This window comes from Fusarium solani (genome assembly GCF_023522795.1).
Source record: "Fusarium solani strain SB1 chromosome Unknown bctg00000008, whole genome shotgun sequence".
Classification (NCBI taxonomy): Eukaryota; Fungi; Ascomycota; class Sordariomycetes; order Hypocreales; family Nectriaceae; genus Fusarium; species Fusarium solani.
In genome coordinates this window covers 2,553,497-2,577,141 of record NW_027072148.1, presented here as the reverse complement: position 1 = coordinate 2,577,141, position 23,645 = coordinate 2,553,497, and the positions used below count along the sequence as shown (strand labels likewise).

General features: G+C 51.4%; 8 protein-coding genes across 8 annotated transcripts; 6 read left to right on the top strand and 2 right to left on the bottom strand.

The window, feature by feature from the left end:
- Positions 1-637: 637 nt before the first annotated feature.
- MRS44_012865 (uncharacterized protein) lies at positions 638-2,135 on the top strand (the record flags this gene model as incomplete). The annotated part of the gene is made up of 3 exons (XM_046271568.1): positions 638-1,412; positions 1,467-2,029; positions 2,079-2,135. The coding sequence occupies 3 exons, from the start codon at positions 638-640 to the stop codon at positions 2,133-2,135; spliced, it is 1,395 nt and encodes a 464-aa protein (XP_046126558.1).
- A 3,738-nt stretch (positions 2,136-5,873) lies between these two features.
- On the bottom strand, positions 5,874-8,457 carry MRS44_012864 (uncharacterized protein; the record flags this gene model as incomplete). Its single annotated transcript, XM_046284337.2, has 2 exons — positions 5,874-8,272; positions 8,328-8,457. The coding sequence occupies 2 exons, from the start codon at positions 8,455-8,457 to the stop codon at positions 5,874-5,876; spliced, it is 2,529 nt and encodes an 842-aa protein (XP_046126559.1).
- Positions 8,458-9,083: 626 nt separating this feature from the next.
- Positions 9,084-10,430, bottom strand: MRS44_012863 (uncharacterized protein; the record flags this gene model as incomplete). The annotated part of the gene is made up of 3 exons (XM_046267771.2): positions 9,084-9,499; positions 9,553-9,850; positions 9,906-10,430. The coding sequence occupies 3 exons, from the start codon at positions 10,428-10,430 to the stop codon at positions 9,084-9,086; spliced, it is 1,239 nt and encodes a 412-aa protein (XP_046126560.1).
- A 695-nt stretch (positions 10,431-11,125) lies between these two features.
- MRS44_012862 (uncharacterized protein) lies at positions 11,126-13,130 on the top strand (the record flags this gene model as incomplete). The annotated part of the gene is made up of 5 exons (XM_046277536.2): positions 11,126-11,243; positions 11,333-11,417; positions 11,553-12,564; positions 12,614-12,629; positions 12,682-13,130. 5 exons carry the CDS (start codon positions 11,126-11,128, stop codon positions 13,128-13,130), a joined length of 1,680 nt encoding a protein of 559 aa, XP_046126561.2.
- Positions 13,131-14,218: 1,088 nt separating this feature from the next.
- Positions 14,219-15,225, top strand: MRS44_012861 (uncharacterized protein; the record flags this gene model as incomplete). The annotated part of the gene is made up of 2 exons (XM_046267772.2): positions 14,219-14,803; positions 14,851-15,225. The coding sequence occupies 2 exons, from the start codon at positions 14,219-14,221 to the stop codon at positions 15,223-15,225; spliced, it is 960 nt and encodes a 319-aa protein (XP_046126562.1).
- Positions 15,226-15,903: 678 nt separating this feature from the next.
- Positions 15,904-17,955, top strand: MRS44_012860 (uncharacterized protein; the record flags this gene model as incomplete). Its single annotated transcript, XM_046271565.2, has 1 exon — positions 15,904-17,955. The coding sequence occupies one exon, from the start codon at positions 15,904-15,906 to the stop codon at positions 17,953-17,955; it is 2,052 nt and encodes a 683-aa protein (XP_046126563.2).
- A 579-nt stretch (positions 17,956-18,534) lies between these two features.
- On the top strand, positions 18,535-20,031 carry MRS44_012859 (uncharacterized protein; the record flags this gene model as incomplete). Its single annotated transcript, XM_065618941.1, has 3 exons — positions 18,535-19,000; positions 19,049-19,750; positions 19,793-20,031. 3 exons carry the CDS (start codon positions 18,535-18,537, stop codon positions 20,029-20,031), a joined length of 1,407 nt encoding a protein of 468 aa, XP_065475013.1.
- A 1,156-nt stretch (positions 20,032-21,187) lies between these two features.
- MRS44_012858 (uncharacterized protein) lies at positions 21,188-22,898 on the top strand (the record flags this gene model as incomplete). Its single annotated transcript, XM_046277538.2, has 3 exons — positions 21,188-22,297; positions 22,346-22,722; positions 22,769-22,898. 3 exons carry the CDS (start codon positions 21,188-21,190, stop codon positions 22,896-22,898), a joined length of 1,617 nt encoding a protein of 538 aa, XP_046126565.2.
- Between the last annotated feature and the right edge of the window lie 747 nt (positions 22,899-23,645).

Genomic DNA, 23,645 nt, shown 5'->3' with positions numbered 1-23,645 from the left:
TTCGTCGTTGACATTAGCTGCATGCCAGGCCGTTGCAAGAAGAAATACATGAACAACATACATGAACCGTTACAATCAACATGATACAACCTTCGGCTAATGGCATGTCACCGTCCAAACCTTCCCCCAAAACATCACCACCTGTCAAGACCACGCCCTACAAGCACAAAAAACCCACTTAGCGCTTCTGACTCGCCAAAACTCCAGCAATCGGTAAACGCAGGCTTAAACCCCATCGCCCTCGCCGGGTTCCTCCACGCTCGGTTGGGCCATAATCCACTCCGGCTACCGGGACAGGCCAACCATGTCCACACTCCAGTTTGTCAAAGCGTGATGTTCTTGAAATATTCAACTCTCGTTCTTTCCGAAAGTCCGACTAACCCCTATCACCCCAGAAGAACCTCATCCATGCTTGGGGTGACTGTTCCCCATAGGTAAGCTCTATGGAGACACCCCGGTCCCCATGGGGAACTGGTCCTTGGCTGATTGGAGATATAACTTTGCTCGTTCCCCGTGGAGTTCTAGTTCTTCTTCTCCATCCTCATCATCCTCCTTTGCTTCTTCAGTCCTTCTAGACCTTTCTCCTCCATCTTCATTGTTTCCAAGACATACACGGGTGATTAGGCCAACCGCAATCATGGGCCAAGACCAGATCTCCATGGCCGAGAAGACTGGCGATGAGATCCAGCGACAGCCCTCGTTCGACGAGGTCCCGAGCCAGTACCTCCAAACCGACCTTGAGAAGGAAAAGACTATCCAGGGCGATGCCCACTTCCACCGCCTTGGCTGGAAGAGATTGACTGTCGTCCTCATCGTCCAGGCTATCGCCCTCGGTAGTCTCAGTCTCCCTGGAGCCTTTGCCACCCTTGGCATGGTCCCAGGAACCATTGCATGCGTTGGAGTGGGCCTCATTGCCATGTATGCCAGTTACATGGTTGGTCTCACCAAGCTCAAGTACCCTCACATCGATCACTATGTCGATGCTGGTCGGCTGTTATTCGGAGGCTTTGGCGACAAGGTCTTTGCAGTCATCTTTGTGGGCCTGATGGTTCTCGCTACCGGCTCCCACTGTCTCACGGGCACGATTGCTTTCGTCAAAATTACCGGGGCGACCAGTGTCTGTTCTTTGGTGTTTGGCGCCGTCTCTGCAATTATTCTCTTGGTTCTGGCAATTCCTCCCAGTTTCACCGAGATTGCCATCTTGGGATATGTCGACTTTGCGTCCATCATTATTGCCATTGGCATCACCATTATTGCCACGGGTGTTCAGAGGTCGGAGACTCCTGGAGGAATGTCTTCGTCTGATTGGTCCGCATGGCCTCAGGACGACCTTTCTTTCACTCAGGCCATGGTCGCTATCTCCAACATTGTCTTTTCGTATGCCTTTGCAGCTGCTCAGTTCAGTTTCATGAGTAGGTTCCAGATGACCAAACTAGGGGTAATCTTGCTAATCCGGTCTCCAACAGGTGAAATGCATACTCCGGCCGATTTTACCAAGTCCATCGTTACTCTCGGATGTACCGAAATCGTCCTCTATACCATCACTGGCGCAGTCATCTATGCCTTCGTCGGTCAGAGTGTACAGTCTCCAGCCTTGCTCTCCGCAAGCCCTCTGATATCTAAGATCGCTTTCGGTATTGCTCTACCTGTCATTTACATCTCGGGTTCGATCAACGCTACGGTGGCCTGCCGCTTCATCCACGGAAGAATGTATAAAGACTCGATTACGCGATACATCAACACTCCCAAGGGTTGGATCTCCTGGATTGCCGTGGTTTCGTTCATCACTATCCTGTCTTGGATCATCGCAGAGGCCATCCCCTTCTTCTCGGAGCTGCTTTCCATCTGCGCATCTCTCTTTATTTCCGGCTTTTCCTTCTGGATCCCTCCTATCCTTTGGTTCCGTCTCCTCAAGGAGGGCAACTGGTACGATAGGCACAACCTTAAGCGGGCCATCCCTAACTTGATCGTCTTTGTTGTGGGATTCTTCATCTTTATTGCCGGAACTTACTCTAGCTTCGACCAAATCGTGAGTTTATCTACCCAACGTTAAGCCACTGAAGCTAATAATAGTCCAGGTTGCCAAGTTCAACAAGGGAGACATCGGAAGACCCTTTTCCTGCAACGTCGCTTAGTTGACGCGTTTGGATTTGAGATTGTCAGTTGTTAGCATGGAAGCTGGGGATCGAGCGTTGTACATAGAACTTCATCCTGGTTGGAACATCCCCTGCAAGAGCCTTCGTCATCTAGGAAATAGACCTATTTGTGTTGAACTGCTTTTTCTGATCCATTTGTTAAATGGCATGAGCCAATTGTCCCTTGAAGAAGTATTGAACAAAGGCTGAGATGATGTAATATCCCAACTGCAATCCTTGGTTGTTGGAATTGACACCAATGGAGTCACGTTCATGGCCCAAGTTCTTACACACCCTAGTAATATAGCACTAAAGACATGGAGACTCCGTATTATAGCATTCATTCATGACATGACAATGTAGCCATGACAGCATTTTGAGCTGATAGATCTCTCCCTCACACCCCGCCAACCCCTAGGCATGGCCCAGCCTCCGTACTCGCCAACAGAGTCCTATCGGATTTAGCGACCAAGTCCAAGCGCAAAACAAGACTTCAGAATTCCGAAGTAGTGTCTCGGCCCGACATATGTTTCATAGCTGTCCATTTGTGTGCTAAAAATGGGCAAACCACGAGCTGGCCCACGGTTCCCCCGAAGGAACCATACCGTGCCACTGACTGGTCTCGTTCCTTCTAGCACAGCAGACTTTTCAACCATGTTTGCCACCTCAATGCGAGTGGTCTCCTCATCACAGGCTAGGGCCAAGATGGCCTGTCTGAGGGAGATCTCGTCAGTAACTCACTGATCCCACTCGCTAATCACGCTCCTCGCCACTGATTATCTGTCTGTGTCTTGTAGGGCTTCCTCAAGAGGCTGTTTGTGTTGCGTAATTGCGAGAGACCTATCCAGGGATACATGACAGTGAGCTGACGCAAAGTTTCATCCCCAGATGGGGCTGCCATTGTTAACTGAGAGCTGTCATGGACACCCAGATAACCTCATCGACCAACAGGAGAGATCCCCGATCCTGGCGATGACGAAAAAGCCTTCAAGGCAAACCCTTGAAGTAAGAGTTCCAGCGGAGTTATGGGGAGATGATGGAGACAGCCTCCCCTAAGCCTGTCAACTCGCTCGATTTCCGAGATGTCCGATTCGAACCCCTTCTCGAGTGAGCCGAATGAGGCTCACGTCATGGCCAATAGCATACATAATCCTCAATCTGTTGCGTAATTTGGACTGGGCTTGGACTGGGCATCTCCGGGTCGGCTGGGAGTGGCAATGATGAAGGGACGGACATCAGCTCCAGCCACAATCAGGACATCGTCTTCGTGGATTGCGGCTTTTCACACTATGTATCCCCATCTCGGTGATGCCGCGGCGGCTGTTGAGGGAAGAGGCAGTTGCGGAGGCTCAAGCCCGAAGAGTTGGGCCCAGTTGGTGACACTCGCTGGAAGACTAAGCCGGTCTAGTCGTCCTCTATACTATCATACCGGGATGGAGAGTCTGGACCAAAGCCCAGATGTATCCGCTTGCAGTCTAATCGATAGGAGCCCGAAATCCCACTTGGTTGTCTCTAGCCGTACTCCCCATCGTATTTGTCCACCAATCTTGCTGGGTCGCGGTCATGAGTTGCCCCTGACACGCCATCAGAGTCGTCAAGGCGTGTCTAGCAGCGAGACAATTTCAACAAGTTACAACAGACGATTGCTCCTCTTTATACTTCTTTTCACTTGAAAGTGATAATTGACAATTTCCAAGACTTCTTAGAGACAAAGGTGAATCTATTCGCGAGTCAACAGCCTGGGCGCTTCGAGCTTCTCTCCCCGGAAGCTGTTGGCGCATCTCGGCTTAAGCCAACGTCTCGGCTCACGGCGGCTCGAACATCCTTCCCAGGCATCATATTTCTCCGGCCTCCTATCTCAGTACTTGACTCAAGAAACTCAATCTGAACTGAATCCCGCGGGGTCCACGGGGGTTATCTTGAATCGAGTTTGTCAGAGGGTGCATAACGCATGGCATCACCCACCCTTGCAAATCCGGGGAAGCGATCCTCGCTGCTTGGGCGTCAATGCATCGGAAGGGCCGAATGGTGATGGGATGCGCGAGTGACAAGACGGGCATCATGTCGTGCGACAGCGTGTGATAGTGACAACTAGAAACAAATAAGTCCGTAATTGACCTGGCTCTGAGTACTTGTGAGCTGTTTTACAAGCTCCCTTATGGGTAACACGACATTGTTTTCCCCAGCACCCTCGAGCATGTATCTTGGAGATCTGCCACGGTCTATCGGTATTATCGCCCAACATCTTCTAGGGCAGACATGATTCTCGATGATCCATGGTCTGTCGGTTGCATGCAGACGAAAAAGCCGAGGGGCCCAACACAACTCCTAGAAAGCGATCAGACCCATGGACAAGAACCCCGGTCTCCCATCAAGCCCAGGGCGTCCGTCAAGTGTTGCGCCTTTTCATGGTCTAGAACAGGCCAGGCTCCTAGACCACACCCTCTCGGGGACACCGGTCAGTGGAGTCTCCAACGGTGACAGGCCTCGGAGCTGTACTACACTCCAATATTTCCGCTGCTGATCAGCATTAGAGGCGGCTTCTCCATGGAGTCTGACATGATGCGGCCATTGTTCCATACGAAAAAGGGCGAGTCAGGCGACAAAGCCATGGATTTTAGCAATACTCAGCACAACGGACGTCACCCTTGTTGCTCCGCCTGGAAGCCCAAAGTGAGGATGACACAGGAGATGACAGGCAACACTAGACTTATAAGGAGGTTCAACCTGTACTCTACCAACCAAAAAAACAACACAAAACACTCGATGCCTGGCCAGGTGGTTAACTCCGCTCTTCCTTAAAAAAAAACCTCCAAATCCGCAAACTTAGTAAATCACCTGACCGGGCGTCACCCAAAAGGGACCTCTCTTTTTGTCTTTTTGAACCCCAAGAGTCTCTCAAAGCCATATAAGCAAGGTTACCGTTTACTCTCCCATCCAAAAATACAAAGCACTCGACGCCTGGTCAGGTGGTTAACTCTCTAAAATCCTCTCCTAAAAAAAAACCTAAAACCTCTCTTAAAATCCGCAAACCTAATAAAAAATCATCACCTGACCGGGCGTCCCCTAAAAAGGGTCTCTCTTTTTGCCTTTTTGAGGCTCTGTAGACTCGAGAGATAGCCATATAAACAAGGTTACCCTTTACTCTCCCATCCTAAAAGCACAAAGTGCTCAGCGCCTGGTCAAGTGGTAAACCTATCCTAAAATCCGCTCCTATAAACCTTCGTCTTCTCTCCGCTCACCTAAATCCACCTCTGACCAGGCGCTATACAAAAAACAAAACATCCACCTAAAACCCAATCTTTTTGGTGTTTGTAACTTTTGTAAGATTGACTTGTCGTGATGGCAAAGGTCGAGGCGGCCTGGAGTTGGTAAGTCATCTCGGCCAGCCCATGACCCTCCATAACCACCAGGGTCTTGAACAGATGCACACGGGTGAGAAGACAAACACGGCAATCATATAATATCTAGGCCTCGTAGTAAATGATTCCATTTTTATTTTCAGAAGGCAGTCTTAGCAAGAGCCAGGCACTCGCATCCGTAATCACAGGGTCCTTGTAATGTGTTATTACTTATCAACATCAAATTCGCTTCAAAAATCCAACAACTCCTAATCAAACAACCACCAGCCTTGATTCAGCTAACACCACATCAAGAACCCCAACCGCCCATACAAAAAAACAAAAACAGATCATTATTGCCTTGGTCATATTACAAACCCTCCAAAACTCCATAAAATTACACCTTTAGCTTATGAATCGCCAAAGACAACCTATCCGCCACCCTCCTCGCCATATCCGACTTCTTACCCAGCAGCCACAACCCCTTTGTGCACTCATCCGCCCGGGCAAGACTCTCCTGGAAGCTCCCCCTCGTCGTGAGCCCAAACTCGAGAAAGTCGTTGGCCTCGCTGATGAGGAGGACCGCGGCCTTGGAGAAGGCGCGGATGAGGATGATGGTCCATGGTTCGGTTAGGATGGTGGCTTCGTTTACGGCGTCGTGGAAGTGTGAGAGCGAGGGTGATATCATGCCTGTTGTGCCTCTGTCCGGGGTGGAGACTTTTGCTAGGTCTGATAGCTCTCTTGCGCTGGCTTCTCGTATCCTTGAAACCATCTTGCTTCCAAGACGGCCATAAGATACAGAAGCAACACCCAACTCGTTCTCGTCCACGTACTCGATCAGATCAGCTAGCATGAGAGCAGCCAAATGCCAGTGACATGATATACACACGAACCAACTCTGGATACGTCCTGGTACAGCCTCGTAGTCGTGTAGCAGTTCCTTGAAGAAGGCACCGTGTGTGAGGTTCCAGTACCTGAAGACGGATATCGAGTTGCGGATGATCTGCTCAACCTTTTCTCCCCTGCCTCCCTTTCGGAGAATGTTTTGCAGGTACGAGACGTGCCGGTAGAGTAGGACCTTGACAGGTGCCGACTTTGTGACAGCTTCTGCCGCGGCTTCGTATGTGCATGGCCAATGAACCATGCGATATGGTTGCTCGAGGCTATCCTGGATAAACAGAGGGACGTTCCACTGTCCATCTGGTCCTTCAGGATGTTGCCGAGCATCATCATGTTGACTCTCAGCGTCAGAAACGACAACCGGCCGCTCGTTCATCGACGACGAGACCGTGTCAAACATTATACTTAACCAAAACAACAAGCCAACGGTCCCTCGATCTTCCGGGCTCATGATGGAAAGAGAGTCGCTAGCCTTCTTCCCACGACGGAACCCATCCAGGCCTCTCCTCGTAGAGTCAAACTGGAACTTTAACGCATGCATCTTTCGAGCTGCTCGTTCCATCATGACCGGTGCACCATCGCGCGCAATGATGTCGCCTAGCTCAGCCATCATCGAGTCCGCATCGAACCTCCTCTCTTGGCCAAGCAAAAAGTCGAACCCATCAGTCGCAGAGGTCGAATCGTCATCGCGACTCCATGGTTTCTGCGTCAGACCAAAGACCAGCTCCGCACAGGCTACTCGGTATGACTCGACATCGGCTACATCCTGCAGAGCTTTTTGCGCCTGCTCCCAAAAGTGCTTCTGAATGTTTCGATCAAACTCTTCCGAGATCTCGTCGAGAAAGTCTTCTGGTCGGTCATCTTCGAAGGGATCGCCAAGGGGATGATAGTGCTCTCGTTGACGACGACTCCCTTGAGCCCACTGGGTCGCAAAGGCCATGATGGCAAGGTGGAGGGCCCTCGTGGCCGCTTGGTCCTCGGATCGGGTCAACTGTATCAGCTTAGCAGACTGGGCCACTCGGTCGAGTCTCTGTGTTCGGATATAGATCCTGTTCGTCCATGAAGCGCCCCATTCAGAATGAGGACTCGTGTTGGAGCCAGGCCTATATGGACACGTCACTTCGGTCAGCCAGCAGCTAAGGTTGTGCTCCAACACGTCGTGATAGATCTTCAACAGGTTGGTAGAGATGAACTGAGTGTTGGACCGCGCCATCATTGACTGGTCTATAGAGAAGGGGGATAGAGAGCCGGTCTGGTGCGATGACCAGCTCCGTGACGTGCGACGGCGCTTTTGCCTTTGCCGACTCTTGTCACTTCCAAGTCGACTAGATCCGGAGCGAGAAGAGCGACTGGGAGGAGGAATCGGTTCAATTTGCTGCGAGGCAGAGAGGGAATCGTCGAATTGGACTTCAGGTGGCGCTTGCGAACAGATGCTCTCCGGTCCAACGGAGAGATGATGACTCAAGTTGTCAGCCAAGTAATCCGACGACGACGACGTGGCTTCCTCAAACGCCGACATGTTAAAGTCATGGCCAGGGACGTTACTCTCTGGCGGCACGGAACCAAACGGGAGGGCACCGAGAGACCCTTCGGGGAACGATAGATCGAGGTTCGGCAGTTCCTGACTGAACAGACCATGTGGTGGGCCCTGAGACGGCCCCGGTTGACAAGCAGGAATGCTGAAGCTGGCAGTATCTGTTATCGCAGGCTGAACCTCGACATCCTTGCTGCTGCTCTGCCTCCGCTTCCCCGGTATGATGCACTCCAAGCTCGAGTCCTCACGCGCGGCGGCAGCCAGCGCGGCGGTGATCTGGACCTGGGACCAGGCCCAGTTCATGGTGCATTGCTTCTTGGTCTTTGTGCAGTACGAGCAAGGCCGAAGCTCAGCTTCCGAGGCTGAGGGATTTAGTAACGGACGATAGGAGCACCGGGGGAGGGCGGGGGAACCCACCAGGCCTCTTGCCCAGGACGATGGTCCCGTTAGAGAAGCTGTCGTGATCCGGGAGCTCAAGAGGAGGGGCGTCGCAGGCCCTTTTAGATCTCCTGCACTGGTCGCATGCGAGCTTTGTCTGACGCTTCATGACGCGTCACCGTGAGCGCGACGGACTCGCGACAGGTTATATATGTCGATGGATAGAGGAGGACAAGGAAGAGGAAGAGGGCATCAGCCAATAAAAGCACGCGATATGATTTTATCTCTCTTTTCTCAGCATTTCCAAGCAGGAGCAAGATTGCGGAAGAAGGCCGAAAAAAGCTGGGGACAATCTGCGAGTTGAGGGCGGGGGAAAAACCCGAAACCGAGAAGCCCCTTATATTTTTGTGGAGCAACAAGCTCCGCTTCTCCGGGGGTCGTCTCCACCAGGATGGCATCTTCCCCGCGTTTTTCTCTGCTGCGTGATGGATGGGTGATACGTCAGAGGGAGGGCGGAGGTTGTTCTTTTGGAAGGATGCATTGTAACGGAGGAGAGCCGTCGAAACTTTGTTTGGGCGAGGAGACACACTCATTGGATCTACAAGGCAAGGGTCCTGACGGGCCCCTGTTCTCCGACGCTGCCGAGTTCATCCACGTGTCCTCGAGCCTGACATGTCCTGGATCTTGTCTCGAACTGGAAAGGCAAGCTTGAATTCATCCGAACGTTTAAGCGAGGTTACTCTAGTGAAGCACGTCCTATTCTCGCGTTCTGATCACGTCTCGAGGGTATGGTATCTACTTGATCGCCTTGTAAATCTCAGCCTCAACCTCGGCCCAGAGCCCAAGAACCTTGGCATCCGCAAAAGGCAGAATCTGACTGCAAACCATGCCCGCAACGCCATTCTCCCTATCGCACCACCACCAGAGATTCGCCAGACCAGCCCAGTGCACCGTGCCCTTTGATCTGCCCGTACCTCCGCCGTTGGACATCATGAACGTCAGACCCCAGCCCTGCGGAGGGTTCCCCGACACGGGGTACAGCTCGGGGATCGGGTTGGTGAGATCCGGCTTGGCCGCCGGGATGAACTGCCGAGACGCGTTGGGGAACTTTTCAATCTGGTTGCGGAACATTTCATCCACCGTCTCCTTTCGAAGGATCTTGGCCCCTGTTCGAGGGCATGTTCCATCGTTGAGGAGCACCGCCAGAACCTCTGCCGTAAATAGTCAATAAGCCGAATCCCTTATCACCAAGCGAAAAACTTACTGCAATACTCCTGTGGCTGCGCAAACATGCCTGCTCCTCCGCTGTTAAATATGGCAGCCGTTTCAGACTTGTTATCAGGGTCCACCACGAGTGGCAGCCTCAAGAGATGATCTCTTGGCCGAAGCTTCCCGTCGGGATCCCTCGCGTGCATGTAGGCCAGTTTAGATCGCATATCCTTGCCGGGGAGCATAGACATGTTCTTGATGCCCAGGGGCTGAAACACGTGCTTCTGGAGATAGTCGTTGAGCGACAGCCCACTGACTCGCTCCAGGGCCAAGCCCGCCCAGTCGATGCCCACCTGGAGATGATCAGTATTTTATCCAGTGAGATCGGTTCATGCAAGGGCCACCTACACCATATTCCCAGCCTTCTCCAGGTTGGAACACCAGAGGCATCTTGATATCTTCAAGACGACCCGAAAACTCATCATACCCAGCAGGAAGAGTCCAATCCCTCAACCTCTCATTAAAGAAGGTATACGCACATCCAGAAGTATGCGTCAACAACATGCGAAGAGTGATAGCCCTCTTCTTGTCCTCCAACTTGCCATCCTTGTTCAAAACCTTGAGCTCCTTGAGTTCAGGCACAATCTTCTCCGTCTGTTCCCCATCATCGAGCTTGAGCAACCCCTGCTCGACCAGCTGCATGACGGCAACACCAGCCAGCATCTTTGTGCAGGACGCAATCCAAAACACATTCTCAAGCGTCATGGGTTCCTGGGAGGCGACTCCTCTCTTCCCCGCTGCGTGGGCAAACAGCTCCTCGCCGCTTCTGTCAACCACGACGACAGACGTGCCGGGGATACCTGCAGTTTGATCTGCGCAGGCCCCGTCCACGATGCCTCGTAGCTTGGTGACGACGTTTGAATCGAGGGGCATATTGACAGAAAGTGGAGTTTGATATGTGTTTTAACAAAGATACGAATACTAGTGAATACTTGCCACAATAACATATGCACCTCAGTCTCTACTCTCCTATTTATCCTCTCCCCTCACAAAGTCCCACAACTTTGTCATGTGCTCGGACACACACATGTCTCAGTTGGAGCCCAACGCCAACGACGATCCCCTTGCCCCGGCAAGCGGATCCGCCTCCGCAGCTGAAATGCGGTTTCACCACCTACCTAAACTGAGGGGTAGCTATTCAGGACGCGGCGCCGCTCCCGGGGTGGATGATGATCCTAGCTCGGCAGATGAGCTTTCCCCACGCCAAGGAAGCCGGGGAAAGACGTGGGGAGAGGGGGTTAGATACGGGCTGAATCTGGAGTTGTAGTGTTGCACTGCGTTGCAGCAGGACGCAATGCATCCTCATGAATGTGACCAAGTTGCGGCGGACGGGAGCCCGATCTGTTGCAGGACCTTCCGCAATCTTCTGTGCGTACAGATGAGGACAAGGTTTCTTTTGAGTGTTTGATGCAGCGTTGCGAGTCATAGAGCAGAAACTGTTAAATAGGACGTCTTGATCCTCCTCAAGTTCATGTATCATCACTCTCAACTCATTCAAGCATTCCAATACCAACTTTCAGCATCTTTCTACTCCTTTTTTAACTCCTCTTCACATCACAGTCTCCAAAATGGGCGAAAACGTTCCTATCCGATCCAACGAGTTCAACACCAAGTTGACTGCCTACTCGACTACCCAACATGGCAAGGATATCGAAGTTGATGCACTCATTGTAGGAGCTGGCTTTGGTAAGTCACTTTCCATCACTGCTGTTTTTAATGATCAGGATTCTCTTCTCCATTTTGCCATGGGATTATGCAAATGCTGACATCAACAGCCGGCATCTTCATGCTCAAGACTCTTCGCGACCGTGGACACAAGGCCGTCATCTTTGAGGCCGGCAACGACCTCGGAGGCACCTGGTAAGTACCCACGCCGGTCAAGCAAAAACTGGCACCTTGCATACACGTCCTATGGGGCCGGGTGGCCTTGTGATCCCCCACCTGCATACTTCGCCCCTCATATCCGAGTACATCTCCACTAACACGAGTGTCAAGGCGCTGGAACTGCTATCCCGGAGCAGGTGTGGATTCTGAAGTCCCAGAGTACCAGTTCAGCTTCCCAGAGACTTGGAAGACTTGGAACTGGTCGAGCAACTATCCCACCTACGATGAGCTCCGCGCATACTTTGATCACGTCGACAAGGTCCTCGATATTAAGAAGGACTGCTCCTTCAACACCGTCGTCGTCGGCGCAGAGTTTGACACAAACACCGGTCGGTGGAGCGTCAAGACCGAAGATGGCCGCACCGCAAAGGCAAAGTACCTCATCCTTGGAACCGGCTTCGCCGCCAAGCGCTATGTCCCAGATTGGCCCGGCATGGACAAGTTCAAGGGCGTGATCCATCACTCGTCCTTCTGGCCTGACTATGAAGTCGACGTCAAGAACAAGCGCTGCGCCATCATCGGTACCGGAGCTTCTGGTGTGCAGATAACCCAAGCCTGGGGTCCTGTCGCCGGCGAAGTCAAGGTCTTCCAGCGAACTCCCAACCTGGCTGTCCCCATGCGTCGAAGAAAGCTCACCGTCGAAGAGCAAGAGCGCGAGAAGAAGTGGTACCCCGAGCTTTTCAAGTTCCGTGAGACCAGCTTCGCCGGGTTCCACTACGACTGGCACGAGAAGAACACATTCGACGACACCCCCGAGGAGCGAGACGCCTTCTACGAAAAGGTCTGGGCCGACGGTGGCTTCCGCTACTGGGTCGCCCTGTACAAGGACAACCTCTTCAACCCAGAAGCCAACAAGGAGTCGTACAACTTCTGGCTCAAGAAGACGCGCGCCCGCATTGGTGACCCCCGAAAGAGGGATCTCCTGGCTCCTGTCGAGATGCCTCATTACTTTGGCATCAAGCGTCCTTGTCTTGAGTACAACTACTACGAGCAGTTTAACCGACCCAACGTGGATGTTGTGGATATCAAGAACAACGCCATCAAGGAGTTTACCGAGACTGGTATTACTCTTGCTGATGGTACTCACCACGAGTTTGATGTGATTGCTGTTGCCACAGGATTTGTAAGTCCCCTTGATCTGGATGGATTGAACAACTGCTAACAAGATATAGGATGTTGTCACTGGAGGTTTGTCACATGAAATGTCAATCATCACTCGAGCCAAGCTAACTTATCACAGTCATGACCCAACTCGGCCTCAAGAGCACCCACGGCACCAAACTCCAAGAAGAATGGGTAAAGGGCGCCAAGACCTACCTCGGCGTGACAACCAGCGGCTACCCCAACATGTTCCACATCTACGGCGTCCACGGCCCAACCCTCCTCTCCAACGGGCCCTCGACCGTCGAAGTCCAAGGCCGCTGGATCGCCGACTGCATCGCAAAGATGGAGAACAGCGGCATCAAGTACATCAACCCCAAGCAGGAGGCTGCCGACAAGTGGAAGGAGCACGTGGTTGAGCTGAACAACAGGAGCTTGTTCCCGACTACCAGGAGCACGTACATGGGTGGTTCTATTCCTGACAAGGTGGTCGAGCCTGTTTGTTACTCGGGAGGTATTCCGGCTTACAAGGTTGAGATTCGGGAGGCTTTGGATTCTATGAAGGGGTTCGATGTTGTCAAGGCCTAAGTGAACAAACGAAATCAATTAGTTATCCTTGGTAGTTCTGTTTATATGCTTAGAATATGTTATCAGTTCGGTTATTTCTGCGCAATTTTGAATCTGTGTCCATCATAGAAAATCATCCTGCTATCAGAACAGATTAGCGAAGGAGCCAGAAGATATTCGGTCAATGAAACTCCAACTTTGGCGCAATCTCATTTCCAGATTCTGAAGTTGAAAGAAGTTGACGATTTCTTCCTTCTTTGGGGCTCGCTTATGGAAGTGTCATCATCGACCATTGGTGGCTAGAGAGGTAAGCTTAAATCGACCGTATGGTTGGTACAGAGTGACATTAGCTGAGCGCAGCCACAAACACTTCCCAATCCGTGAGGTACCAATAAAAGCATGAATGACATATTTTTCAAACACATCAACACACTTCAAAGGCCCCAAGCTTGGTCCTTGACAGCGGGTGTTAGGATTACCGGTACAGGGGCAGAGGCAGAGAAGCTCCATCTCGTTGATCCTACAAGCTCTCCTTTCCGGCCCACGCAGACGTCACAACAAGGGACAATTTCCAATACCGTAGTGGCATTAAGAAAACCATGACCACTAACATCTCTATAGATTACCGTTGGCGGCAAGGGCACGGTTCTCAAGTCGTGACATAGAAAGTTACCCTTACCCGAAAAATACGATTAAATCTAACAGGCTGGCATGTGTGGTGCATGAAGATCAAGTTGTAATGCTCGGAAGTAGAATTCGCCCGAAATCAGCCTTATCAAAGCAGCTTCCAAATCCAGCAAAGCCAGTAATACAAATAAATCCATTTTATTTCATCTCGAGTGCTAGAATCGACTGCTTCGCCAGGTCAGCCGCACCAACATGCCGCTATAAAACACCTCGCGGCCCAATCCAATTTCCCGCACTGCTCAGCCGCAGCATCTGTGCTGCCTACGGTCCCCGATTGGGTAAGCTTCCCGTAGGGAGCTGAGCCTCCGTATTCTCGTATTTCGCATTCCTCGGGAGGACACTCACATCTCAATATTTAAGATCCCCATCGGCCAAGCCTGCCTTGGCATCAACTCTAATTCCACAACATCAAATCAACAACCATGGGCAATACAGACGAAGCCGATACAGAAACACACGTCCTCAACGATGCGCAGGAGCCTCTCAAGACGCTCCAGCTCTATCGCAGAGCTGCACTCGGCAAGAAGCATCTCTTTGCAACTTCAACCGCCGACGCAGCAGAATACTTCATAGTCAACCCCGTCCCGCAAAAACACCATGATTCATGGCGTCCCATCTTGTACAAAGGCGACAACCCAAAGTACACATCCAGCAAAGCCATAGCCCGCGCGCGTCGCACCAGCATGTGGAATTCATTCCGTCTGCAGGTCGGCGACGGCGTGCACGAGATCATGGAGAACAAGAGGAGAAAGAAAGAACAGAGGGAGTATAGGATTGGGCAAAAGTTCAGAAAGTGGTTCTGCTTGGGGCCTACGCCGCCGAAGAAGGAACTTGAGGAGCAGCAGGAGGTTGAAGGTCTTGTTTTTCCTGTTGAGATGAAGAGGAGTGGGTTCCTAAGTAGGACGCTGAAGTGGGAGTTGGGTGGGCAGGAATACAGATGGACTGGGACGAGGAGGTTCAGGACTGGGAGGACCAAGAACTGGAAGGGCATAAGCCATGACTTCAAGGTATGTCCTCCGAGTCGACACAAGGATCAATACTAACTTCTCTTCAGCTTGTCAGCTCTGACGGAACCGTCATTGCCACCCTTGAAAAGGACCGCTGGGCCACATTCAGACGATCCGAAAAGACGGGACAACCACCAAACAAGAAGAAGGCGTTGCTTGGGGCCCTCCGCATCTACTCATTACCAGAGTGCAACACGGAAGATCTCCAACTACCAGCCGAATACGAAGCTGCAATGAACGGTGAGGTATCGAAAAAGAAGAAGAAGGAAACGGCCAAGTTGAACCCAAAGGGCCCTCACTCTGGCAACCTCACAGAAGAGATGATTGTGTTTACATGCTGGATCGCGGTAGAGGGAGAGCATCGGCTTCGATACAAGATTTTTGATTTGCTCGAGGAGATTGCCGAGTATTTTAAGGAATGATGAGGGCAAGAACAGCATGGATTAAAGGCTCACGGTCGGGGTTTGCAAGGCATGGGAGAAGGACAGTGAGGAGGTTCAGGGTAATAGTCGACCACGACACATTTTTCTTTTGTATAACATTAGCAAGAATCATCAGCGATAATCTCATTTGTCAACGTTCAGAACAACCGATGAGATCTTGAGCTGTTACTTGAAAGAGCCTCTCAGTTAAGAGGTAGAATATTTCTCACAAAGGACTTAATATTCATTGAATCTCATGTCACCAACTGCTAGCTAATAAACACAATTACCCCCCGTTAGCAGTATCCTTTGTATAGGGTAGCGCTTCGACCTTCCACCCCAACCTCCGCCTCGACTTTCCATCCCTGTACTCTCTCTCAACACCGCGACACTGATACCACACAGCTGCCTATATCGCATCGTCAAAACAATGCACATGACACGATCCCCCAAATGTCGGCCTCTTTTACGTATCAATTATCTATAGAAACCTGGGAATTCCCACGTTGAATGTGGCCGCCGCGCCGCCGGCCAAGATGGGGGGCAAGTGTCTCCAGTCAGGGATAAATACCCTCGACAACCATCGACAACTTGATCAGCATTCCAGACCCAGAATCATCACTGGCTATATCCTCACTGCTCCTCATCTATTAATTTACTCCTCTGATAAGTCAAACCATGGCCATATCCCGAATCAACCTGGTTGACGCCAACATCGCCGACCTGAGAAAGGCCCTCGACTCAGGAGCCATCACCAGCGTCGAACTTGTCTCCCTCTACCTCCACAGAATCGGCTACTATGACTGCCGCGGTCCCTCATTCAACTCCATCTGCGTCCTCAACCGCAACGTCTTCCAAGAAGCCCAAGAGTCAGACAACTATCGGGCTTCCCATCCTCCCCGTCCGCTTGAGGGTATTCCCTACACCGTCAAGGATAGCTTCAAGGTCAAGGGCATGACCGTGGCTGCTGGATCGCCTGCTTTTGCGGATCTTATTGCTTCTGAAGATGCTGCCATTGTCAAGTCCCTCCGTGAGGCTGGGGCTATCCTCATCGGCAAGACCAATATGCCACCTATGGCCGACGGCGGTTCTCAACGGGGTGTCTACGGAAGAGCAGAAAGTCCCTACAACCTCACCTACATGGCCACCGCATTTGCTTCTGGATCATCCAACGGCTGTGGAGCATCAACAACAGCGAGTTTCGCCGCATTCGGACTCGCCGGGGAGACCGTCTCATCAGGCCGAGCCCCTGCGTCCAACAACTCTCTGGTTGGCTACTCACCGAGCTGGGGTGTGCTGCCCAATAGGGGACAGTGGCCTCTCTATCCCACCTGCGATGTTATTGTACCTCACACACGGTCGATGCGAGATCTCTTTGATGTTCTCAATGTTGCTGTGGCCGATGATGTTGATTCAGCAAAAGGAGTCGACTTTTGGCGGAATCAGACATATGTTCATGTCCCAAAGCCCTCAGAAGTCCGGCCAACAGATTATCACACCCTCGAAAATGTCACCTCCCTTCAAGGGAAGAGAATCGCCGTTCCAAAATGCTTCCTCGGCATCGAAGGATACAAACCAACATCATTCTGTTCTGATTCAGTCCTGAACCTCTGGAAGATAACATGCGCCAACCTCGAAGCCCTCGGAGCCACAATCGTCGAAACAGATTTCCCCATCCTTGAACAATACACGAAAAAGGATTTTCCCGGCCAGAGCTCCAACGTGCCCGGCATGTCCAAGGAGTGGGTGAGCATTGAAAGATGTCAGATGATCGCCACAGCCTGGGACGATTTCCTCCGAGAAAACAACGACGCCAAGATTCCAAACCTTCCCTCCACAGACCCCGACAAGATCCATCCCCTCGTCGCGCCGATGGACGATCCGACCTTGCACACCGAGTCCCAAAACCAAGTACGATACGTCGATATGATCGAAGCGGTTCGCGAACGGAACGGAACGTTGTACACGTTCCCCGAGTGTGAAGAAGCCGCCAAGGCCCTCGACGCGATGCGAAAGACACTATATGAGGAGTGGATGGATTCCAACGGGTATGACCTCGTGGCTTTCCCAACCAACGGTGACGTGGCGTATGCAGATGCAGACGAGACGTTTGAGTCCATGACGGATGCTCTTCGTCCTGGTGTTTTGTATTCCAACGGAGGAAGAGCATTCAAGCATCTTGGTATTCCTTGCATCACTGTTCCAATGGGCAAGATGGCAGACAAGGACATGCCCGTTGGTGTCACCTTTTGTTCCAAGGCGTGGAAAGATCAACATCTCCTGAGATATGCTTTTGCGTACGAGACTGGATCTCGGAGCAGAGTCGCGCCCCCGTTGGCACCTCCTCTGGCTACAGACGAGATTTCCCTTTCTCCCTCCATTCAGGAAACATTTAAAGAGGTTGTGCCTGTTTTGACCATCACTTCAACAACCACCCAAAAAGACGAAGATAAGGCCAACCAAATCCGCAACGTAGAAATTAACGGCACTATCGAGACAAACAACCCCGACGTCCAAGTTGCTTCTGTAGCAGCCTTTGTCAACGGTCAACTCTCCAATGCCATCACCATTCAAGGTAGTAACTGGACTTTCAAGGACCGACTCACGAGGCCAAAAAGGGCGGAACGGTTCCCGACGACGAGAACTGTGCCCAAGGATCAGTTCATGGTTGTTGTAGTTGCCAAGGGGTCTAATGGACGATGTGCGGCGGAACTGGTAGTGGTTGATTAAGCGTTGATAGTTTTTTTGATAGAGTAGAGTTGTACTATTGATTGTTTTATAATTCCAACCTCGATAAATACTTTGAGGCTACTATTGCGACGGATGGCTCTATTGGTCAATACATCAGACTTGCCATCAGCAATCATTCATCTCGTTTTAAGGATCGCATAAATGCCACCCACAACCATGCCTTTGAACACCACAGAGACATTTATCAATTCGGTTCCTGCTCCCTCGTTGACATCAATGGAGGATACCGTAATCTTAAAGACATTCGAGTTTCGCACCCCCAGATACTTGATATGGATGGCAGATAAGAAAAGCAACAATGCAACATATATTCAATTACGTGCCAACCACCCCCACGTACTTCCAAGTTAAACATCATGACTAGGATCAGGTGGTTTGCCCGAGTCAGTGACATCCCAGCCACCCAATTCCATCCCCTATCTTTGACCTCGGGCCATCGCGAGTCAAAACCTCCTTAACTAGGTTCACCTAGGCCAAGACATCAAAAGCTCCACATCCCCCACAAATCCATTTCCCACCTTGAACCTCCATTTCCCACCTTGCATCCTCTCAGACACAATGACACGAGGACGCAGGGGCTGCTGGACATGTCGCATCCGTCATAGAAAATGCGACGAGCAAATCCCCGACTGCAAAGAGTGCACCGACAGACACATCGAATGCCACGGCTACGACCTCGACGCGCCGGAGTGGATGGCCGACGAGGCCCTGCTGCAGGAAGAACTACAACGCATCAAGGCTGCTGTAAAGGAGAACTTTCGGCGCGTGAAGAGGGTCCAGAATAGGCGGCTCGCTCAGGTGACCGCTCAAGCTGCGCAGGCTTCGAGGGCGAGTGCTGCTGCTAAGCTCAAGGATGATGCTGTTGTTGCTTCTACTTCAGACTCGCAGGCGAGGAACACAACGTTTAGAGAGGCGCAGTATCTTGTTCATTACCTGGATTACATATTTCCTATCCAGTATACATTCTACGTTGATGCGCCTGAAGAAGGAGGACGAGGATGGTTATTCTTTCTTCTGGAGCGAAGTATGCATCTCTCTTCAAACCAACCAAACTTGTACTAACATATCAAAGGCGCTCCTCTGCGTAATGCTGCTCTTACACTATCTGCATTCCATCAACACATCTCCTCACCATACCGAACCGAAAACCAAGAAGATGAACTCCTCAACTATCATACAAAAGCACTACAAGAACTTCGACAAATAATAGGTCGCCGAGAAGTAGGCGGATTCGCAGACAGCCGCGAAGAATGGCTCGAGTTTCTCGCAGGCGGCATGTTTCTAATAAGTTTTGAGGTACACCCTCCCTGCAACCTTTCTCACCCCATGCTGATAATCCAGGTCTTCCAAGGAGGCACAAGCAACTGGGAACCTCACTTCAAAGCCCTCGTATCCGTCGCCAACGAGCTAAAACCCTCCGAATTCGACTTTTACCCTCCAGACCCCTCGAGCCCAGACTTTGACTTTCTCCGGGGCATGAACACGGCTCAAAAGTTTCTTCTCGCGAATCTCCTCTGGATCGACGTTCTAGCTCCCGTCTCGACGGGCGAGGCTCCTAAGCTTCCCTACCGCGAGTGGCTGTACGCCGGAAAGATCGACATGTCGAGGGTCATGGGGTGCCAGAATTCCATCGTCGTTGCGATTGGGGACTTGGTGTCTGTTGATTCAAAGGCTGGTTCCATGAGCACCGAGACATTACAAGAAAACATCCTCGAGCTTGAGAAACAAATATTTGACGGAATGGAAGCAGCTCTGGAAGTTGAATCAGCGGCAAGTCCATCACTGCCTCAAACTATCAAAAGCTAACAAATATCAGACAAAACAGTCAACGTCAGTAACACGTTCAGTAACCCACCTCTTCGCAACCTCAGCCCTCGTCCAACTATACACCCTAGCATCAGAATACGGCCTAACAGCACCCGATCCGCACCGAGCAGTCTTGCGAGTAATCGAAGTCCTGGAGCAGCTGCCCGCCAACATCTCACTGCGCGGAACGCCGTGGCCTCTTTGCGTAGCTGGATCGATGGCACTTCCTCCTCAGCAGCAGTATTTTGACGATCTACTCAAGGGGCTACTGAGTAGATCAGAGGCTGGGTTTACAAATTGCGGTACGGTCTATCGTATTGTGAAGCATGCTTGGAAGCAAAGAGAGCAATATCCGGATAAGCTTTGGAGTGCGAGACATGCTATGGCGGATATGGGGGTTTGTGCTATTCTGATATGAATAACAAGCCTCAGGGTGGAAGAAAAGAAACCAGTATGGCGTCACGGTCTTGATGGTAGTGTATTATTAATAGGCAGTGTCTTGAGGGTGTTGAAGAGCTCACGCCTGGTTTGAAAGCTTAGGACGGACAGTAGCCAGACGATGAGCGCTAGCGTGAGAGACAACAAATTTGTCTAATGAAGGGGATATGCTTCTCGAAATATTCCAATGCAGGTCACGGCTTCATTTTGTGCAAACAGTGTTGGCAAGATGACTCAAGCAAAGAAGGGTTCCACACGTTGGAAATATTCCATCTGATAATCGCAAGCTAGTTATTAGCGAGGCATAGCTATCCAATACGTATCATAAAATAAATGAGCAATGAACCTAAGAATTTGTGAGCATGTGAAAGTCGTTAACAAGGGTGCTGAAGTGGGATATCATCCCGCCCTGCTAGGTGTTGATCTTATCACGTCTTACCCTACAGACACGCGTTATTGGGGAATTATTAATAGCTTTCATTCCCAACGTTGCGTCGGGGACTTTTTGATTTGACGTTTAATATGGAAAGTATGATGTCATTCCTCGATATGGGGGCCAATCCCTCCATACCACTCTTATCTGGGTTATTTGAGCTGCAACGGTGATATCTGCAAGCTGACGCAACACTGAGCATATAACGGAAAAGTATAGCATAACAACTCTCTCAAATGACAGAAAAACACGTAAATAATCAATAAAATTCACCTCTTTCTTATACTTCAAGCCATCAAGTTTCACAATCATCTGAAACACAGCTTACGACACGTGTTGATGCCAGACCCCCCAAGCGATCGCGTCATCCTCATCACGCCTGACGAACAACACCATCACAGCCCATCACACGCCAAGGAACATCCGGATGTCTCGCAGCTTATCAACCATGACCTCGATCACGTCTTCAACCATACCTCTTATAAACCCATGCCCCCCAAGGCTTGCTAAAGAGGGACCATCATCGCAAATGTCATGACACGAAACGTTTCTCAAGAGCAGCCGCTGCTGCAGCGGCAGTCAAGTCAAGATTCATATGGCTCTGTTGACAAGACACCCACGTCACCTCCGAGCTCCGTAGACGAAGGCGAAATCGCTGTTGGAGCTGTTGAACCCTCGCGCTCCCTCGAAGACGACGTACTCCCCGAGACGTCCCCGATCGGCCGGACCCTCTCGTGGCAGAGCGCCTACATCCTCGTTATCTCGCGCGTCGTAGGGAGCGGCATCTTTGCGACTCCAGGGACAATAGTTCAATCTGTCGGCAGTCCTGGTTTGTCTCTGCTCCTATGGGTCGTTGGAGCTGCCATCGGCGCGTGCGGGTTGGCAGTATCCCTCGAGTACGGGTGCATGCTTCCGAGATCTGGAGGCGACAAGGTCTTTATCGAGTTTACATATCGACGACCACGATTACTCGCGTCCACATTATTCGCCATATACGCAGTGCTTCTTGGCTTCACGGCCAGTAACTGCATCATCTTTGCGCAATACACGCTCTTCGCCTTTGGCATCAACAAAGATGATGACTTCTGGAGCAAAACTCTCGCAGTCGGGCTTTTGACAGCCGTGACCATAATCCACGGAGTATTCCCCAAGACGGGAATCAGGATCCAAAACTTTCTTGGCTGGATAAAGATCGCCATAATCCTGTTCATGATCCTCTCGGGCTTCTACGTCGTCCTCTTCCGCCCCAACATCGACGCCGTACCCCAGGGTCAACTCGCATGGGAGCACCTCTGGGATGATAGCAGCTGGAATTGGGGCGTCATCGCGACTTCGCTCTTTAAAGTCTTTTACTCGTACGCTGGTCTTGATAATGTGACCAATGTGATGAACGAGGTCAAGAACCCCGTGCGGACCTTGAGGTCTGTCGCGTTGACGGCCTTGGCGACGGCGTGCGGCATGTATCTCCTCATCAACGTCGCATACTTCCTTGTGGTGCCAATCGACGACATTAGAGGCAGTGGTGAACTCGTTGCAGCGCTCTTCTTTGAGAAGCTCTTTGGAGAGAGCTTTGGTCGCAAGGTGCTTCCTATGGCAGTTGCTTCATCTGCCATCGGCAACGTCCTTGTGGTAGCATTCGCCATGGTACTGTAGACTCACCAACCACTTCAAACACAAACTAACAACCATCAGGCCCGAATCAAGCAAGAAATCGCCCGACAAGGCTTCCTCCCCTACTCATCCCTCCTCTCCTCCTCGCGCCCCTTCAACTCGCCCCTAGGCGGGTTCCTAATCCACTACATCCCCTCCTTCTTAGTAATGGTCCTCCCCACCGGGGACATCTACTCCCTGGTGCTCGAGATCGACGGCTACGCCGGGCAGATGATCGCGCTGGCGGTGGCCATCGGCCTCGTCAAGCTCCGGGTGGAGAGGCCGGACCTGAAGCGTCCGTTCAGGGCGTGGCTGCCGGCCGTGTTTCTGAGGATAGCGCTGAGCTGTGCGTTGTTGGCTGCGCCGTTCTTCCGGCCTCCGGATGAGACGGCGACGTACGCAGTTGTGGGATTGAGCATGTAAGTCACTGGCCTCTTGTGTGAAAGTCAATGCTAACAGTTACAGATTCGCTTTGGGTGTTGTATACTGGTACATGTGGACAATCGCGATTCCTCGCTGGCGAGGAACCAAGCTGGAGGAGGAAACCCACGTGCTAGAAGATGGGACCACCATCACCAAGCTAAGATATCAGTAGACGGCCTTCTGTCGGTGGAATCCGTAGAACACAGCCGATAGAAACAAATGTCATCTCTCGTCACCGTACACTGCCGTCTTACCGTGAGCCGATTCTTGGCACAGCCTCTAACAAAACAACCAGCTCATGTTAGCGTAGGGGAGCCCAAACGAACAGGGGGGCCATCCCAGCTCGTGTTTCTCTGCCCAGATCTGGCAGCGCTTATCATTGTTGATCCGCTCTCGACTCTTCAAGACTGCCCCATCTTGACTCACGCTGAAACTCGTGCGCCCCCCTTATCTGCCGGCAGTCTTTCGGTTTGATTTGCTTCTTTCAAGAGTCTCCACAGGGACAAACGTTGAACGGGGCAGCACTTGGAAGAATCCGTGCCATGTGAGCTCAGCTTGGCAGAACCGTAGAGAGGAACAGCATCCTTGCCAGGGTAGAGCAGGGCAAGGCAGACTCGGCTCATTCGATGACCCGTGCCAACAAACAAATCTTGCAAACATTTTGCGGGCCCTCGGTAGAAACACCAATATTACCTCTCTTAAGACATCAAAAACATGGGGAAAGCATCTTTCGGCCGAGTATCTTTTAAGAATGCACACCGTCATTCCTTTCCCCAGCTTGACACTGCAAATCCTCAATTAGTCTCCGATAAAGACACTCGATAGACCCGATTGATGATGACTCTGACAGGAGACAGTCTCGCGCCGTCTAGCAAGCCACAGTACCAAAAAAAAAGCCTCCTGGCGCCGACATGATTTA